We start from the raw sequence: 20,251 nt of genomic DNA, 5'->3' as shown, positions 1-20,251 counted from the left end.
CAAGAGCACAGTAGTTTAGATGAGGTAGGGAGGATGGAGAGAAGTTGACTGATGTGAGATATATTTTGCAGGCAGAAACCATTAGATCGTTGATAGGCTCGTGGTGGGAGAGGGCGAGAGAAAGGAGAGTCAAAGCTCATGTGTACCGAGTGTTTAGTGTGTGCCAGTACTTCCTTTGTTCTGAGCGATCCACGTGAGTTTAACTCACCTAATCCTCACAACCACTTTGTGAGGTAGGTACCATTAGCACCTCCACTTTACAGATCAGGAAGCAGGTACAGACAGGTTAAGCAACTTGCCCAAGGTCATACCCTTAGTAGGTGGCACTGTTAGAACTGGAATTCAGACACACACGTCTAACCATTCCTGCTCTGAAGGAAGACACCAGGACCATTAATAAAGATGCCAATTCACTTTTACGCTCCACTTCTTAGGGTTTATACTCCCTGACCCACCCATCTTTCCTGGACCCCACCCGACTGTAACCCTTTTCTTCGCCAACCCTGGGACTGGGAGATAAAAGTGACGGTCCTTGAAGAAGAGTATAGGTCAAAAAGGGGTGGGGCCAAGTGGAAGTTCCAGTGAAGCACTCACTATTTGGTGGAGGAGGGATGGATTGGGTAGGTCCCCCGCTAAGACGAGGCTTTTACGCCACGCGTGACGCCAATAAGCGTAAGGGCCGGGGGTGGAGAAGTCGTCACCACCCGCCCGCGGTTTGCCGAGTTGCCGCGAGAGGGGCATGTAGACCCCGCCTCGTAGGTGGGTGGGGAGTGGCAGGCCCCGCCTTGGCCCCTCTGCCAGGCGCCCGCCAGCGTCGCTGCGGCTCTGGCGGGGAGCGAGCGCGCAGAGCCGGGAAGGATGCGGCACCCGCGGCGGCCCGGGGCTCTCGGGGCATCCGGAGGTCTCCGGCTGCTCCTCTGCCTCCTGCTGCTCAGCAGCCGCCCGGGGGGCTGCAGCGCCATTAGCGCCCACGGTCAGGAGGAAACTTGGGCGGGGGACAGTATGGGGCCGGGAGCAAAACTCGGTGGGTCTTAGGGTGAAGTGTGAAGGTAGGAAGCTCAGGCAGAAAATGTCGGGCGTGGGGGAAGGCACTGTGACAGGAGGAAGGTGAGAGGGAGTCTGAGAGGAAAGGGGCGTAGGCCTGGAGGTGGGGCTGGGAATACGGGGCGGGACCTAAGAGAATTGGGCTGGGGGAAGACTGTGGGTTCAGGAGCAAGGTTGAGGTGCATGTGGGCAGAGGGACTTAGAAACCAGCTGCAAGACCATAGGAGAAGCAAGTCGCGCTGAGGCGCCAGGGAGGTGGCGATCAGTGCTGAGAAATGGGAGGGCGAAGGGGGCAGGGAAGTAGCGGGAGGGAGAAGGAACGACCTCAGGGCAGGAAGAGTCGGGACCGCCGCAAGGGGTCCCAGCTCCGCGTAGAGAGGGGCTAGGGTTTCTCTTTAAGCCTAGAGAGACGGATCTCTGCGATCTGATCTCCTATAAGAGGGAGAAAGCTGGGGGAGGGGGCAGAAGAGGATGTAAAGGGGAGGGTCCTCTCCTGTCCCCCTCCCCACCAGGCCTGGTGCTGACTCACATCTGTGAGGACAGAGACAGTCAGCGCTGACTCACGGGCCGGGGGGGTGGGGGTGGGAGGGTGGCGCGTGGGGGAAAGGGCCCAGCCTCGCCACCTGGTGCCCTGTTTCCCCACCCGGGCTTGGAGGCCACTGCAGGGTACTTCCTGTGACGTTATGGGTTGACAGGATAGAACAGGGAGGGGTCAAGTCTTGTGGAGACTCCTCGCCCTGTCACCCCTTCCTCTGGTAATTGCCTTCAGGCGAGCCCTTGGCCGCGCCAGACTCAAAGCTTCAGCACCGGGGACAGCGCCAGCGTCTCGGGCCTGGGACAGAGTGGGAAGCGCTGCCTTAGACACAACTCACCCTTACTCCTTCACCCCACTGGGGGGAGGTGTACTAGGGTTTCCACCTCTTCTGGGTTCCAGGCCATCATAGTTAGAACGGTTTTGGAGATTTGGGGAGGAAAGTCCCCTTTTCTCCAGAATTTGGCCCAAACCTCCTGCATAGTAGTTCTGTAAGAACCTCCACCATCACTACTCCCCACACACACCTGGAAGGTTTCTTCTCATCATTCAGTTAAGCAAACTGAGGCTTTTAAGGATCCAGACTCGCAGATCCTTAGTATCCAAAGCCAGATCCCATGCATCCTTCTTTTAAGAATTCTGGGCCTCTTCCCTACTCTACTCCCAGCTTAAAGCCTTCTTTAGAATGAAGGCAGGGACAGCGTCTGCTTCCCCCTTTCCCAGCCTGTCCGTCCTCTAACCATACTATGATTGTGGGTGTCTGAGCCTCTGCTCACCTGTCTCTCTACAGGCTGTCTGTTTGATCGCAGACTCTGCTCTCACCTCGAAGTCTGTATTCAGGGTGAGTGAGGCTCAGGCATAGAACTCACAGTGTGGGATGATACAATAAGAAATGGCTGGGGGGGGCTGAAAAGGAGGAGGGCTACTGGGCTTGGGGAGAAGGGGGATTGGCCTGGAGGAGCAGAGCTCTGAGGCCAGGAGAGGAGGTGGAAGAGTGCTATCCATTCACAACTTGAACTTTGGAAAGCCTCTTGTTCAAGCCACCTGCTGACATCATTTTTGTGCTCTTAGATGGCTTGTTTGGACAGTGCCAGGTGGGCGTGGGGCAGGCCCGGCCCATTTTGCAAGTCACCTCCCCAGTTCTCCAGCGCTTACAAGGTGTGCTCCGACAACTCATGTCCCAAGGTAAGGTGAAAGTGCACTGGAGGGAAGATTGGAAGTTGGTTATCTGAGTGGGGAGGTGAGGGGCCACCTGACCTGAAGAATTCTCTTCATGGAACATTCCTATCATACCCACTTCCAGAGCATCATTTTCCCAGATCTTTCTAGAAAAGAAGGCAAGATAGGAGTGGGAGGTAGAACCCTAGAGATGAGCTGTTCACATTTGGACTCTCTGGAGGAACCTAAAGCAGGCTTCTAGAAGAAGTCACTGGAAGAGGCCAGCATCCATCTTTTTAGGACCAGCCCATAGTATAGTTTGAGTGCTCCAGATCCATGAATCTTGGGGTCCTCAGTGAGAATAACACCCCACTCATTTCATTCACTCATTCAACAAGTATTTATGGAATACTTACTCTGTGGCAGGCATAGCTTTAGGTGTTTGGTATGAATCAGGGAGTAAAACAAAGATCTCTGCATATTAGGGTTTATGTTTAGGGAATAAGTGGAGGGAACACACTATATAAGTTAAAAAATATATAGTATGTTAGAAGATGATAAATCATGGAATATTACAGCAGGATAAAGGAATTAGAAATGGTGAGTTAGGAAGCTGCAGTATTAAATTGGGTGATCAAAATAGACTTTATTGAAACTATGAAATCTGAAGAGATTCGAAAGAGATGAGGGAGTTTGCCAGGAGATTATGGGGAGGAGAGTGTTTCAGGAAGACCAAAGAGCTATAAGGCAAGAGCACAAGTTAGAGGAACACCATGGCGGCCAGGGGACTACAGTGGAGTGATGGAGAGGAAGAGTAGAAGGTGTAGTCAGGTAGGTGATGAGGGAAGGGATGCAGAGCATTGTGGGACCTCATAGGAAAACATGTGGACATTGGCTTTTAAGTAAAAGAAGAAATCATTATAAGGTACTGAGCATAGGGGTGCATGATCTAATTTATAGATCATCACTCTTGCTGCTGTATTGAAAATAAAATGTATGGAGTCAAAAGTTGATGCAGGGAGACCATTAGAAGCTACCATAATAACTCAGATAAGAGGTGTGGATTGGACCAGAATGGTTGCAGGGAAGTAGTGAAGAATGACAGAATTCTGCATATATTTTTAGGGTAGTCAGTGTGATTTCATGAAATATTGGATATGGCTATAAAGAGAGGAGTCAATTATTTTTCTGCCTTAACAACTGGATCAGTAGAAATGTCATTAATTATGATGGGGAAAATTGCAGAAGGATCAACTTGGGGGTGTTCTGTTTTAAATATATTGACTTTAAGATGTCGATTCAAGTAGAGTGGGGAGTTGAGTATATGAGATTGAATTTTGAAAGAGGTCCAAAGAGGAGATAAAAATTTGGAATTCTTTGACGTATAGAGGGTAACCAAACCAATGAGGTGGATGAGGTAACCAAAGGATTGGGTGTACATGAAGAAGAGGACCAAGGACCAAGCCCTAGAGAACTCTAATATTAAGAGGACCAGGAAAAGGAGAACCATCAAAGGAGACTGAGAAGCAGAAGCCAGTGAAGTAGGAGAAAAAACAAGAGTGTTCCATGTCCTGGAAGCCAAGTGAAAGGATATCAAGGAGATGGGAGTGGTCAACAGTGCCAAATGATGATGATGGGTTAAGTAAAATGATATATGAGAATTGACCACCAGGTTTAGACATGCAGAAGTCACTGATGGTGTGAGTGAGAGCAGCTTTGGTACAATAGTTGGGAATAGAGTGGATTAAGAGGGAATGGAAAGAATATAATTGGATACAGCCAATATAGATAACTCTTACAAGGAGTCTTGCTGCAAAGAAAAAGCAAAGAAATGGTATGATAGCTGGAGGGGAATGTGGGATCAAGCAGTATTTTTTCAAGGTTCAAGAAATTGCTTCACGTTTATATGCTAATGAGAATAATTCATAGAGAACAAAGAAAATGATAATGTAGAAAAGAGCAGAGAATGCAGGGAGGATGTTCTTGAGTAGGTGACAAGGGATGAAATCTAGTGTGCAACTGGAGGAATTGGTTTTAAATAGGAACACTGAGAGTTCGCCTAATGTTAATAGGCAAGAAGGCGGGTATGGGTGTTGACAGACCACAGAATGAGTGAAGAGCAGCACAGAGAAGAAAAACTGAGGGCGAAGAGTGAGAGAATATTCCTTTAGAATAGGTGACTGACTTTTCCTGAGAGCAGAGTTTGGGGGAAATGGTCAAATAGGAGATATGTCTCACATAAGACGATGGGGATGACAACGATGATGATGACAACAATGACAATGATATGAGGGTTTAAAACGTGTTTAGTGCTTTAGAGTTTTCTAAGTGCTTTAAGTTCCCTGATCACACTTGATCTTCATAACAGCTCCCTGAAATATGTATTATATCCACTTTATGAATAAAGAAAAGTGAGGTTCAGGATCGACAAAGAAAACAATAATAATGGTAATAATAATGATGATAATAGCATTTGTTGAAAGTTCACTCTGACAGGCACTATTCTAACTATTTGGTGTGTACATGTGTTATTTTAATTGTCATAACAATCTTAGGAGGTATAAATCCCCATTTTACAAATGAGGGAGTTGAGGCTTGAAGAGGTTCAGCACCTTGCCCAAGGTCACACAATTCATCAGTGGCAGAGGCAGGATTCAAACCCGGGCAGTCTGACTCTAATAGCTGTGCCCAAGGGTGGGACGAGGACAGCTCAGATCACCCGCTGGGTCTCTAGACCCCCTGCACTGCCCCTCTGCCCTGACAAACCCAATGCACTGCAGGGTAGGGAGTGCAGTTCTGATCCCAGTGGCCCCTCAGACTCCCAGGCCACCCCACCCTGTCCTTTTCCCTGACAGGATTGTCCTGGCATGATGACCTCACCCAGTATGTGATCTCCCAGGAGATGGAGCGCATCCCCAGGCTCCGCCCCCCGGAGCCCCAACCAAGGGACAGGTAGGCAGCGTTCTTGACAGTGCTAGCTCTTGACAGCACTAGCATGGTGAGGTTGGTGGGTCTGTGGTCTTGGAAGGAAGGGAGAAGGAAGTGGAGCCAAGGCCAGTATGCTGGGACACACGTAGAAGAGGTTCAGGGATGACCACTCTCTGATATGCTCACATACCCAACAGGGGCTGAGCTCATCCCTGGGGATCCAGAAAAACAGGAGCATTTTAAAAAATGTTTATTAAAAACCTTGACATCAAAAGAAATATCAAAGTAGTCATCAGAGACAAATTAGAAGTTTGTTGGCATAAATTGTTTTAATGTTCAGTTTCATTACTATGTGGACTTCTATAAGGCAGAAGGTACCATCATCTTTTTGTGGTCGGGGCCTCTAAATTAAAGAAAGGCGAAGCAGAAGGAAATAAATGAGGTCCATGGAGCCCAGATGATGATGTCAGGATGAAATAGGCATAGTGGCAAGGGGTGGAGGAGCAGTCCTGAATGTTTGAGCATACACTTGGAGAGGCAGGTGTAGGGACATGGCACATGGGGCAGCAGGGCCAGCTGCAGCCACAATCCATCCAGAGAAGTCTCAGCTGTCTTCCTGCTCCTGTTCTCCCCTCCTCCAGCCCCAGCCTCTGAAGCTGTGTTTCAGTGACCCAGGTGTGCTTACCAGGGAGGCAGAGACCACTGGCCCTCCTTATGCCCATGTGGCCCACTTCTCCCCTGAGGCCACCTCATTTTTTAAGATGCCAGATCTACTCTAAACTGCTGAGCCTGTGTGGCTGCCACCATCTCTGCCTTGTAGGCTCTCTACACCCTTGCTCCACACAATAAACACACACAGGCACACAGACACACAGACACACATTTTGCTTTCCTCCCCAGATCTGGCTTGGTACCCAGGAGACCTGGTGCCACTGGGCAGCTGCTTTTCCAAGGCATCCCAACTGGCTCTGCCCCTGCTGCCCAGCACCGGCTTCCACGACCACCAGTGGGTGGGGACGGAGCTGGGGCGGGCTCCCCCCTGTCCCCTCTGCAGGCTGAGCTGCTGCCCCCTCTCTTGGAGCATCTGCTGCTGCCCCCGCCACCTCCCCACCCTGCCCTGAGTTATGAACCTGCCTTGCTGCAGCCCTACCTGTTCCACCAGGTGAGCCCTCCACTCTGACCTCACCCCTGTCCCCCAGTCCGCCAGCTCTGACTTCTGCTCTTACCCAGGTCTCTGGTTTCCCACAGTTTGGCTCCCGTGACGGCTCCCGGGGCTCAGAGAGCTCCCCAGGGATGGTCAGTGTCGACCCCCTGCCCAAGGCTGAAGCCCCTGCCCTCTTCAGCAGAACTGCCTCCAAGGGCATGTTTGGGGACCACCCTGACCACTCCTATAGGGACCTTCCAGGGCCCTCACCTGCTCAGCTTTTCCAGGACTCGGGGCTGCTCTACCTGGCCCAGGAGGTGCCAGTGCCGAGCAGGGCCAGGGTGCCAAGGCTGCCAGAGCAAGGGGGCAGTAGCCGGGCAGAGGACCCCTCAGAGGGCTATGAGGAGGAACGACCAGGGGGTCGCAGGGAGAAACCGGCTTCCCCAGCAGTGCAGCCAGGTAACAGTGTGGGGACTGCTTTTGGGGAACCATGGGGGCTCCTTCCTACCTATCCATACGTTTGTTAACTTGTCATTAGAGGCATTCATACATTTAACTAACGTCTACGGAAAAGCTGATCCATGCCAGGCACTAGGGAGGCCATGGGCGTACAGTGGGGAGTGGAGATGACATGGCTCTTCTCCACATGGAGCGTTGAGAGTCCATGGCAGGGCTGAAGTTTGGTCTTCGCCCCAAGACAACCTTTCCCCAAAAGTGTGGACAGGGGCTGGGAAGAGGAGGGCATCGGTGTCCTGGTGTTTGAGCAGAATCTCTTAAATGTGCTAGTCCCTCCCTCCCTCCCTGACTGCATCGCACAAGTTCACCGCGCCCTCAGCTCTGAGCTCTGCGTCTGGCTCTTGGCAGACACGACTCTGCAGAGACTGGCGGCTGTGCTGGCAGGCTACGGAGTGGAGCTGCGCCAGCTGACCCCCGAGCAGCTCTCCACCCTCCTGACCCTGCTGCAGCTGCTGCCCAAGGGCACAGGAAGAAATCTGGGTGAGTGTCTGGGCAGAGAGCCCAGCATCTCCCAATTCCACGGAGGCCTCTTTCCCCACCTCTCAAGACCACGTGGAGCAGCCTGGAGGGGAAGAGTCAGGCTCACAGGAAGAGTTCTTCTGAGACACAGGGTCATTGCCAGCACAGGGCAGGGAGCAGGCAGGTAGGGTGGTGAGCTGAGGAGTTAGGCCAGGAAAGACTGGAGGGTGGAAGTAGTGGAAACAGAAGCCAACAGAAGGTATAAGCAAGGAAGGATAAGGAAGCATCAGGAGGGGTGGGTTGGTGACAATAATGTTCTAAGGAGGAACATGGCCAGTGCTAAGGAGAAGCCAATAATTGATAGGTAGAGGAAGGACTGAACAAAGAACACCATTGAGGGGTGCAGCAAGTGACAGAGGGAGGAGCTAATACAACAATGAATTATAAGGAGGAAGCAAAGAGGAATGAGGCCGTGCTTAGGATAAGCTCAAGAACAGTCTCTCTGACTGAGAGGAAAGAGACCACAGCAGATGTAACTGGCTCAGGGTTTCTGACCCTTTCTCCCATCTGTGCTTTGTGGTCCTTGGCCTTGGCCATTTTCCCAGACTCTTATTTTTCCTGTCTCTGCAGGAGGGGCTGTAAATGTTGGAGCTGATATCAAGAAAGTGAGTTCCCAGCAACTCCTTGACACATAAATGCCCCATGGCAGCACACCCCCTTGCCAAAACCTAAGTCTCAGGATCAAGACCCAGAATCTGTATCCTACAGCCCCTGAGTTTGGGGAAACTAAGGCCCAGAGACTGCAAGTCATTGCCTACGGTCTCACATCAATTTGATGACAGGGCTGGGACTAACAGCCAGAATTCTTGATTCACTGCTCTTTTCACTACGGTGCTCTGAGAATCCCCAGGGGAAGGGGGAAGTTGCTAGCAGGCAGGCTCCTGACCCCCTATAGTTGGAGGAGCTCTGCTTCTGTTTATTTCGTGTGTTGGTCTTTTAAGATTTTGTAGCTAAACAAAAGTTTAAATGCCGTTGCTTCCCTGATCATCTTCTACCCTGACCCCAGCTTCTCTCACTCTGAATGTCATTCCCACTCCAGCCCCAGCCTGTAGATCATTAATGACCATTCTCCACTTGTTCAACCCTTTCTTCATTCATTAGTCCACTTGGCTCACATGTTCTGGGTGCCCTCTCTGTACCCAGCACTGCCCTGGGCCCTGGGGTAGAAAACTGAGCAAGTCCCAAGCTCTACTGTGGAGAGCACAGAGTCCAAGGTATAGACCCCTTTCCCCCAGGCTCCCCACTATCCAGAGGCCACATCTCCATTCTGTCTTCTAAACAGGCAGTGGAGGGACAAGCGCAGGGCAGAGACACAGCGGAGCCTCCACCCCCCACGCCCTCCCTGCCTGGACACCCCACTGCCGGCCCCACCTCCAGTGAAGTCCAGCAGGTGCTGGGCCCTGGCTCTTCTGAGCCTCCCAAAGCTGCCACCCCCCCTGCCACACCTGTCCTGCTGGAGAAGAAGAGTCCACTGGGCCAGAGCCAGCCCACGGCAGCAGGACAGCCTTCAGCTCGGCCATCTGCAGAGGAGTATGGCTACATCGTCACTGACCAGAAGTAAGAGCTTCAGCCTGGGGAAGACTTCCAATCCGCTGGGGGTGGGGCTGGCCTGCCTGGCAGGAAGCAGAGAGCAGAAATCCATATGCAAAGAAGATGCAGGCTGCTCTGCACCCCTGGAGGTGACCTATATTAAGAAAGTGACAGAGGATTCCTCACTTTCCCTCCTCTGCCTGCGTCCCATCTCCAGGCCCCTCAGCCTGGCTGCAGGAGTGAAGTTGCTGGAGATCCTGGCTGAGCATGTGCACATGTCCTCGGGCAGCTTTATCAACATCAGGTAGACTGGTGTCATGCTGGGGTGGTGGCAGACATCTGGAAGGCAGCTTCAGCAAGGAGGTTGCTGGAGGGACTCAGGGGAGAAAGGATAGACAAGCTCTGGGGTCGGAGATATTCCCGGCTATACTGAAGGTACAGCCACACCTGGCCCCGCTGCTGGCACCATCTAGAATCTCCCTGACCTCAAGTGCCCCTGTAGGGCATCCCTGAACTGCTCCAGCCCCATCCTCTAGTGCAGCAGTCTCCAATCTTTCTGGCACCAGGGACCAGTTTCATGGAAGACCATTTTTCCACGGATGTGGGGAGGGGAGTGAGGTGGAACCCTGCAGCTGAGTCCCTAACAGGCCATGGACTACTACCAGTTTGCCGACCAGAGGTTGGGGACCACAGCTGTAATGGGGAGAGGGCCCAAGCTAGCCATTTTTTTGGAGTCTAGGGTCTAGCGTGGGTAAGGTAGTAACATAGCTCCTATTTGGCAGTGTGGTAGGACCAGCTCTTACCTTCCGCATCCGGCACAATGAGCAGAACCTGTCTTTGGCTGATGTGACCCAGCAAGCAGGTAAATACCTTCCCAACCTCAATCCCAAGCTTGTCCCCAGCCTCAGCCCCCTCCCTACTAGAATATATCCAGCCTTGTGGCCGATGCTCCCTTGAAATGTTCCCAGCCAACATGGGCCCTGCCTGCCACCTGGCATAGTACGACCTGGGGTAGAGACCACATGAGGCTGGAGGGAGCCTGACCTGCATCTTCCCCGCAGGGCTCGTGAAGTCTGAACTGGAAGCACAGACAGGGCTCCAGATCTTGCAGACAGGAGTGGGACAGGTATGTGCTAACTGGAGAATCAATCAAAGCCCCACCCGATGTTGCCCACAAGACGTGGAGGCAAAGCTGATGGGAGAACTGAAGCCGAAACCTCTTGTACTTGATGGGAGGTGCCTTTGCCCAAGCATCCCCACCCCCTGTAGTTCTCCTTCTGACCAGCAGATGGCCCAGGTGGCTCCTCCCTCAGGACCAAGCCCTCCTGTGGTTGACAAGAACCAGCTGAGCCTTCTAGGGCAACTGTTCTTTTTCTTTTCTTTTCTATTTTTTATTCTCCCTGTGCAAGGAGTGAAGTTTCCAAATTCCAAGGGAAATCCTTTCACAGAAAGGACATTATACTCAAAATAATGTTTCTATTCTGCATCCGACACTGATGCCTCACATTCTACTATTCAATTTCTTGGGTTCCCTCTCCTCTTCTCTATGTCCACATTTAAATGCACATACTCCTGGTGGGTGTCATCCGCTGAGTCTCTGGCACTGTAGTGTGATTGAGTTGGCCCGATGAGGGTTGAGAAGGAGGATCTGAGCCCTTCTGCCTGCACCTTCATACTCCTACCCTCCTAGCTTTGCCCCAGATATCCTAGCAGGGAGTGTGGCATGAGACAGGAGCGAGGAGCAGCTCCTAAATCCCCCTGCCACTGCCCCCCTTCATTCTAGTCTTGTCCCCACAGAGAGAGGAGGCAGCTGCGGTTCTTCCCCGAACGGCACACAGCACCTCTCCCATGCGCTCGGTGCTGCTCACTCTGGTGGCGCTGGCAGGCGTGGCTGGGCTACTGGTGGCTCTGGCCGTGGCTCTGTGTGTGCGGCAGCATGCGCGGCAGCGGGACAAGGAGCGCCTGGCAGCCCTGGGGCCTGAGGGGGCCCATGGTGACACTACCTTTGAGTACCAGGTGTGCATCCCCAGAAGCTTGTTGAGAGGAAACGCAGGGGGCCTGGGAGTCTGGGTCTTGTGTGGAGCGAGGGTGGGAGCTGAACGGGAGTGAGCCCCCATCCCTGGGAATGTCCAGGCGGAGGCCACAGAGCCCCAGTGTGGGGACAGTGGAGGCCTTTCCTAATGGATGAGAATTGGGAGCAGATGGTTCTTAAGCTTCTTCCCAGTGCTGTGATTCTGGGGTTCTGGGATTCCACTCTGTCATACCTGAGGTTGTCATAAGCATCACCCAAGCAGAACTACCCTGAAAAGATGAGGCCAGGGCAGAATATCGTACCCCAGAGAGGTTGGATTTCATGGAAAAGCAATCAGGGATGAGCCCAGGGCTCATACTTGAACCCAGGGCCCTGTTGAAAGGCTTCAGGGAACTCTTGGACCTCACTTGATCCTTCCTCTGCAGGACCTGTGCCGCCAGCACATGGCCACAAAGTCCCTGTTCAACCGGGCGGAGGGTCCGCCGGAGCCTTCCCGGGTGAGCAGTGTGTCCTCGCAGTTCAGCGACGCGGCCCAGGCCAGCCCCAGCTCCCACAGCAGCACGCCCTCCTGGTGCGAGGAGCCTGCCCAGGCCAACATGGACATCTCCACGGGACACATGATTCTGGTCAGGACAGGGCCTGGGCCTGGAGGGGTGAGGGGACAGCATGGCAGGAGAGGCAGGACTGGCAGCGTGGGCCACAGCCAGGCTGTACTGCCCCTGCAGGCATACATGGAGGACCACCTGCGGAACCGGGACCGCCTGGCCAAGGAGTGGCAGGCCCTGTGTGCCTACCAAGCAGAGCCAAACACCTGTGCCACTGCGCAGGGGGAAGGCAACGTCAAAAAGAACCGCCATCCCGACTTCCTGCCCTGTGAGTGAGCCCTGCCGGCTGACCTGGCCCAGCTCTGCCTCTGCTGGGAGCTCTGGAGGGCTTGGGGGAGAGGGTGGGCGCCTGGTTCAGGCTGAGTGGCAGAGGTGCCAGGACTCCAGTGACCGGAGGGCCATCCGGGGTGGGGTGCGGGTCTGTGCAGATGACCATGCCCGCATCAAACTGAAAGTGGAAAGCAGCCCTTCTCGGAGCGATTACATCAACGCCAGCCCCATCGTGAGTGTCCCTGACTCCGGCCCCCACTCCTGCCCTGTCTTTATCCTGCCCCTATACATTCCATTCCCCCGTGGTCACTGCAGTTGAGGGGCCTGATATCCTAGCGTGGAAATGGGGATTGTCAGCCTTCCCAGACCCTAGCCTCCTCCCTTTGACCAAGCCTCTCCCTAGTAGCATTTCCTATTCTGGCTCACGATGTATCTTCCCTGCCCCCAGATTGAGCACGACCCTCGGATGCCAGCCTACATAGCCACTCAGGGCCCACTGTCCCATACCATCGCAGACTTCTGGCAGGTGGGTTCTTGGAGAGAGGACTTCTCTAGGGCACTGATGGCTAGCCAGGGCCAGCCAGATCCCAGGAAGGTTAGAGTGGAGCTCACCTGGGTCTCTGTCCCCAGATGGTGTGGGAGAGTGGCTGCACTGTCATTGTCATGCTGACCCCGCTGGTGGAGGATGGCGTCAAGCAGTGTGACCGCTACTGGCCAGATGAGGGCTCCTCCCTCTACCACGTATATGAGGTCAGCAGGACCCCACAGCAAGGGGACAATGGGCAAGGGGAAAGGGGATGATGGCCTATTAATACATACATGAACATATATGTATATAAATGTATATATGCATTCCATATATATTCACATGCATATACATATATGTGTGTCCTGTCCAGGGTCAAAAAGCATTTGTAGGAACTTATAAAGGTACAGAAATAAAACTATGAAATCACCAAAACTGAGGTAAGAAGCTAAGAGCAAAGTGTATATGAGACAAGGAAAATAAGTAAACTTAAAGACCAAAATTTAGGACTTATTTTAATTGAGCCTAACTTAGCTGTGATTTTTTATTTTTTTTTTTGAGACAGAGTCTCGCTTTGTTGTCCAGGCTAGAGTGAGTGCCATGGCGTCAGCCTAGCTCACAGCAACCTCAAACTCCTGGGCTCGAGCGATCCTTCTGCCTCAGCCTCCCGAGTAGCTGGGACTACAGGCATGCGCCACCATGCCCGGCTAATTTTTTATATATATATCAGTTGGCCAATTAATTTCTTTCTATTTATAGTAGAGACGGGGTCTTGCTCTTGCTCAGGCTGTTTTTGAACTCCTGACCTTGAGCAATCCACTCACCTCGGCCTCCCAAGAGCTAGGATTACAGGCGTGAGCCACTGCGCCCGGCCCTTAGCTGTGATTTGCCTGGTGACTAAACCAAAGAAAGAAATACCACCAGTCACATATGTTGCTTATATAAAATAGAAACGGTCCTGGTATGGTGGCTCACACCTGTAATCCCAGCACTTTGGGAGGCCAAAGCATAAGGATTGCTTGAGCCCAGGAGTTTGAGACCAGCCTGGGCAACATAGTGAGACCCCATCTCTATAAATAGTAATAATGATAATAATAAATTAACCATGTGTGGTGGTGCACACCTGCAGTCCTAGCTGCTCGGGAAGCTGAGGCTGGAGGATCATCAGGGGTCAGGAGTCCCAGGCTGCAGAGAGATATGATTGGGCCACTGCACTCCGGCCTGGGTGACAGAGTGAGACCCCATTGCAAATGTATAAATAAATAAATAAAAGAAAATAGAAACAAACTTTTTCATTTGGAGAGAAGGTAAGTAGGGAGGAACTGGGCAGAAGCAAAGTGTGGGAAGGAGGAAGAGCTTCTAGACACATGCGGGCAGGTGACTCCCCTGTGAGATAACAACTTAAGAACACAGCTGAAGCTTCCTATTACCAGATGAGCCTGGATAATAGTTTTTCATCACCGAGTGAGCACTCAACAATCTTTCTAAAAAGCCTTTTATTGGTCCTGCTCGTGGTTAACCGCTTCGGTCCGGCGCTCACCGGCTGCGAAACCTTGCCCACAGCGGGCTCTCATAGTCCGCAGGATGGTGTGTGCTGGGCATCGACGACCAATCCGTTTTGCTCTTGTGTGACGAGGACAGCTTTAAAGCACTGAAAGCTTGTTTTACTTTACAGGCAGCTTTACTTGTAATGTGAATCAGAATAGGTAACATATACATGTATGTTTTATTACCTTATTTTTAAATGTCCACAATTTTATTTTGATAAATGAAAAATTAGAAAAGTCAAGTTTTGTTATTAACACTAACGTCGACGCTGGGCTGTGCGCGTTCATCTGTGCTGTCGACTACAGTCGACGCTCGTGCCGAAGTGGTTTTAATGAAAGAAATCAAATAAAAATATTATAGAATTTCATCAACATTTCAGGTATGCTAAGCACGACACTTTGGTAGACCGTGCGAGGAAGAGGAAAGAGAAACTCGGACCTCAAGCAGCTCCCAGCAGTAGTTGTGTCTAGGTGGGAAGGCTACCAGCAGTCCTGAGCAATAGATAGGTGACAGCCAGCCAAGGTTTTTTCCTGGGGACAGCTGGGACGGTTGGGGCGGTGGGTGGGTACGCTTCCTGGGGACTTGGAATTTGATCCCGCCAGAGAAGGTCGCGAGGAGCGTGCACGCAGACGTGGAGCTGGGGGCGCCCCTCCGTGCTCAGGCCTGGGCCCCCCTCTGCAGGTGAACCTGGTGTCGGAGCACATCTGGTGCGAGGACTTCCTGGTGCGCAGCTTCTACCTGAAGAACGTGCAGACCCAGGAGACGCGCACGCTCACGCAGTTCCACTTCCTCAGCTGGCCGGCAGAGGGCACCCCGGCCTCCACCCGGCCCCTGCTGGACTTCCGCAGGTGAGCGCGGGCGCGCAGCCGGGCTGGGGGGCGCCGGCGTGGGACCGCCCGGGACAGGCGCCCAGGAGCCTGGGCGGAGAGCGGCACCCGAGCCGGGGACCGGGACCCGGGCTGCCCCACGATCCCCCAGCCCACTGGCTCCTCCTGGGCCCCCAGGTGTGAGCCCTCGAGACCCCACCCTCCCGCCCCCACAACCAGGAAGGGTGGTCCGTCTGGCCCATGCCACACGCCTCCCCACCCGCGTGGGCCAGCTGCGTGTCTGGTCTCACTCTGCTGCTCTGCTCGCTCCCGCTCACGCCTTCTCCTCCCTGCCTCTCTGTGCCTGGCCCCTTCCCCACCTGCTTCCCTCGAGAAGAGCCTGCCTTATTTCCAGCCCCCCTCCCTCCCTTGTTGGCTCCCTCTCCTTGGCCTCTGCTTCCTGTCTCTTTCTGTTTCCACCTGTCTGGCTCTCCCCAGGCCCCAGCACTATGCTCAGTCCCTGCTACTCCCTCCATCTCCCCCTTCTACCATCTCCTCTTCTTTATCCCTCTCCCTGTCTTTTTACCTCTATTCATATTTCCCTATGTGTCTTTCATTCTTCCCCGTTTCCTCTTTCTTCCTTTTCCTCTTCTCTCTCCCCCATCTCTCTTTCTCTCTCTGTCGCTATCCCTGTCTCACTCTTTTCCCTCTGTCTCTATTCCTCCCTCTTGGCACCTCAACTTTGTTCTGTCTCTTCTTCTCTCTCTCCCCCCTCCTCTGTTTTTCTCCACCTCTCTCCCCTATCCTTATTTATCTCTGCCTCTGTTTGTCCCTGTCTCTCCCTGTCCCTTCCCTTCCCTCTCCCTTCTTCCCTCTTTCTCTCTCTCTCCCTCACGGCTGCCAGTGTCATTTTTGTGATCTGCAGCTAGTATTCTCACTCCAGTTGCATAGTCACAAAAGTGATCATTGGCAGGTGTGGCTGCTGCATGGACAGACAGGACAATGGGGCTGGGGACCACCCCAAGCTGGGGGCTGGGGACACAGGGAAGAGGCAAAGACTGTCAAAGGGAGTGCAGAGGATCTCCAGAAGTCTTGAGGACTCAGTGGAGCAGGTGGGGGCTGGGACAGGAAGCCTACCCTGTTCTGACACTGATTCCCACACCAGGCCAGGCCTCCAGCATCTCCCGCCTTTCCCTGCCCCAGGCAGGTGGCTGGGAAGCCTGCCACCACAGGGAGGGGCCCCGCCCACACTGCACCCTCCTGCTTCTCTGTCCCTTGCCAAGCTGGCCTGAGGTCTGTAGGTGCTGGGCAGAGGAGCAGAGCTGGGGGTGGGGATCTGGGTATAGTTTTGGAACCTCAAGACAGTGCTTTCTAACTGGGTCCTCGGGCCTGCGGCAGACGCATCTTGAAAGCAATGCCAGGGTAGCGGAGCTATCTCCTTTTTTCTATTTAAAAAATCTTGATAGAACTAGTACATGAGTATGTTTTAAGGCTGAACAGGTAAGCTAAAAGGTTTCTTTGCTTTAGGCCTGAATAATGTAAACTTGGTTGGCATTAGACATACAGAACAAATTAATTATTGCTTAATAAATGCAGTTTGGTGACGGTCCACCAGAGGGAAGGCAAATTAACAAAAGAAGTCCTAGAAAGTCACCCTGAGAAGGTTCTTTGACCTCCTGCTGTTCCCTTACCTGTGAGAAGAGGATGATGACACATACTTTAGAGGGTTGTTATGAGCTTTAACAGACTGCAGTACGTGAAATCTAGTTAGGTGCCTGGCCCCATAAGGGCTCTAGAATAGACTTAACTATTCTAGAGACTACCTATTATCATTATTATTAAATGCATGGAAACCACTGTTGTGACTACTGTTCAACCCCAGCCCTCTGACATACCAGACAATGTGCTAGAAAAACCATGTGATCGCCTGTAAAACTGTTCTAAGTCACCTGGCCCCTTAGCTGGAGGACCCCTAAGTTCCAAGCTTCCCCTGGAACAATCTTATAACCCCTAAGAAGGTCTTCCCTAGTCCTGGCCCAGAGGGGATAGCAGGGATTTACAGGTGATTCTCAAAACAGAGGGTCATAAGAAAAAGGGCAGGTTAGACAGGGCCACTGAGAAAGGGCAGAAGCCCTCTGCTCCTTGCTGAGCTGTGCTCAGGGGGGCAGCAGACAAGAGTCTGAGGTCCAAGTGGACCCCAAGTCGGAATATAACCCAGCCACAGAATGCTCATCCTGAGGTGAAGCTGCTCCACGGGCAGCAGCACAATATTCTGAGTTGAGGGGTTGTCCTCCCCTGGCCAGAGGAACTCTGTCCCCAGGGTGAACATACATCACAGCTGGTGAGGGCCACTAGGAGCCTGAGAAGAGAATAGCCTGGGTGGTTGTAGGGGATGGCAGAGGGGCCGAGTAGGGATGTGGCAAGACTGACACCCTAAAAGTCACCAGAAAGCCTACCCCCTTGGACTTCTGATAGAGGCAGCTGTTAACATTCTTACATGTTGTCATTCATAGTGGCTTTTTATTGCACACCTACTTTGTGCCAGACCTTTCACTTAGCTCTTTACACAGATTATTTCATGTAACTGTTGTAAGGAACCCTAAGGAGAAAGTCACCATTATTATTACGCCCCTTTTACAGGTAAGAAAACTGAGACTCAAAGAGTTTAAATCAGTTGTTCCAGGTGCATAGCTTGGGCACATAGCTTTTAAGTGACAAGGCAAGCCCAGTGCCACCCACACCAGCTCTGATTCTTTGCCTGCAGCTCTGACTCCTTCCTCCGGCCCTCTTCCCCCTCCGCCCTGGACAGCTGGGGAGAAAAGAAGAAAGAGAGGCCCATGATGTGTGTTTCAGCTCCCCTTTCCCCGCCCGCTGGTGCCCGCCGGCACTCACACCCATTTCTTGTTGCAGGAAGGTGAACAAGTGCTACCGGGGCCGCTCCTGCCCCATCATCGTGCACTGCAGGTGGGTAGGGACAGAAAGGGACAATGTGACTCAGGCCAGAGGGCCCTGGGGTGGGGCCTCCTGGTTCCTTCCCCTCTCTCTGGTCCCCATGTTCATCTGCCATGCACATTGCCTGCCTGTCCCCTTGATGCCAGCAAACTACAGCCCATGGGCCAAATCTGGCACACTGCCTGTTTTACTAATGGCCCCGGAGCTAAGAATGGTGTTCACATTTTTAAATGGTTGAAGAAGAAAGAAGAACATGTGACAAACCATATGTAGCCCACAGCGTCGACACTATTTACTCTCTGGCCCTTTATACAAAAGCTTGTCTGAACAATAGCCCAGTCACCAGCTGGCAAGACACGTTCCCACTCCCTCCTGCTGCCTCCACCTCAGGGCTGAGCTATGCTCTCCTTCTTGCTTGTCCCATTGCCAAGTGACATCCCACAGGTCACAGGCTTCCTACTCAAGGCCCAAGTCCTGGGGCCCAGGTGGAATGAGCTTTCCCTGATCCTCAGCCCACTCGACCGTCCCCAAGCCAACCCTAGTGGATCAACCAGTGTCCTCCCCACCCAAGCCTCCATGTCTCTCCTCTCTCCCTCCCGCTTCCTGTTGGGTCTTGAGCTGAACCTGTCACCAACTATTATTTCAGTGATGGTGCAGGGAGAACTGGCACCTATATCCTAATCGACATGGTACTCAACCGCATGGCAAAAGGTAAGGAGTGTGCCCACGGTGCCTGCACCCTTCAGGCTGTTTTTAGAGTCTCCCCAGCACTCAGGGTCCCAGGAGCTCACAGAAGAGCAGAGTGTCACACCTTCAGGCTTTGGCCAATCCTCCAAGTCTCCCACCCCAGGGTGCCCCAGGCTTCTTGGGTCCTATCCTCTTCTGGCCACCCTCTGAGCAACCCTCCTGTGCCCCACCCCTATCTCCAGGAGTGAAGGAGATCGACATTGCTGCCACCCTGGAGCATGTCCGTGACCAGCGGCCTGGCCTTGTCCGCTCTAAGGTGACCATGCCTCCCTGCCCTGACCCTGGCTGCCACCCTCCCCTAGCACCCATTTCTTGACCACCCGGGGGAAACCAGCAGCAGCCTGCCTCTCCCGCCTGCCTGCCCCCCTCCTCCCAAGGGACCTGTTCAGCGCCCCCAAGGTCCCCTTAGGGCAGGAGCAGAGGCCACACCTCTCCATGACCCTCCTGCCACTGTCCTTCCCTAGGACCAGTTTGAATTTGCCCTGACGGCTGTGGCGGAGGAGGTGAATGCCATCCTCAAGGCCCTGCCCCAGTGAGAGCCTCAGCGCCCCTTGGTGGGCAGCCCAGCCTCCGGTCCCGCTTTGCCTGTATGAGCATCTATCTGTGTGCCCACTCCTCCTCCCCCGCTGCGACCCTGGCTCTCCTGGGCGGGCCCAGCCCTTCCAAGAGGAGTGTAGAGGAAGCGGAAGTGGGAAGAGGCAGGGCCCACAGCCTCTCGCATGCACAGTCTGGGCATCCCACGGGGCAGCGGGCAGCCAGCGGGAGAGGAGAGGATGGGGGCAGCAGAGCAGCAGTTCCACCCAGGGCCTCCTCCTGCCTAAATTCCCTGGCCCTGCTCCCGTGGTTCGGGATGCCCCAACATGTCTGTGTGGACTCCCCCACGCTCCAGTGTGGACGGACCAGGGTGGAGGGTCGCCAGCCCCAGCTCCTCCTGCCTTCCCGCCCCAGCCTGCCTCCTTGACCCGGGCACGCTGTCCTCCCTGCCCCCACGCCACGCTCAACCTCGCTCCCTCTGGCACTAGAGACCATTTCTAGAAAAATCTACTTTTGTATCAATGTGAATAAAGTTAGTGTGTTGTCTGTGCAGCTGCAACCCGGACTCCCACACAGTTCTGTCTGCTCCGCTTCCAGACTCCCGCCCCAGCCTCAGTCCTGGCCCTGCTGCCTCTCTCAGGAGGTGCAGAGTGGGACGGGAAAGCACCAGCCGCAAGTCGGGCTCTCCCTGGTCTGAAAAGGAGCTCACAGCAGTGAGAGGGCTGTTCCTTTACTCTGTGTCTCCCGTGTGGCTGGCAGTCTCCAAGACGCTTTACGTACATTAGCTTTTCTAATCTCTATGACACTAACAATGATTAGCCCCATTTCACAGATGAAGAGACTGAGGCTCAGAACTTGCC

General features: G+C 53.4%; 1 protein-coding gene across 1 annotated transcript; it reads left to right on the top strand.

The window, feature by feature from the left end:
• Positions 1-790: 790 nt before the first annotated feature.
• PTPRN (protein tyrosine phosphatase receptor type N) lies at positions 791-19,948 on the top strand. The gene is made up of 23 exons (XM_012740167.2): positions 791-973; positions 2,367-2,417; positions 2,648-2,761; positions 5,590-5,686; positions 6,563-6,824; positions 6,911-7,265; positions 7,671-7,802; positions 8,412-8,446; positions 9,124-9,398; positions 9,589-9,675; positions 10,154-10,233; positions 10,433-10,497; positions 11,169-11,387; positions 11,829-12,029; positions 12,129-12,276; positions 12,437-12,510; positions 12,727-12,804; positions 12,909-13,028; positions 15,034-15,200; positions 18,069-18,122; positions 18,757-18,821; positions 19,040-19,113; positions 19,322-19,948. The coding sequence occupies exons 1-23, from the start codon at positions 859-861 to the stop codon at positions 19,391-19,393; spliced, it is 2,940 nt and encodes a 979-aa protein (XP_012595621.2). The 5' UTR covers positions 791-858; the 3' UTR covers positions 19,394-19,948.
• The last annotated feature ends 303 nt before the right edge of the window (positions 19,949-20,251 follow it).

Source organism: Microcebus murinus, chromosome 8 (genome assembly GCF_040939455.1).
Source record: "Microcebus murinus isolate Inina chromosome 8, M.murinus_Inina_mat1.0, whole genome shotgun sequence".
Taxonomy (NCBI): Eukaryota; Metazoa; Chordata; class Mammalia; order Primates; family Cheirogaleidae; genus Microcebus; species Microcebus murinus.
Note: the sequence above shows the minus strand (reverse complement) of the source record. Positions and strands in the feature narration are given on the sequence as shown.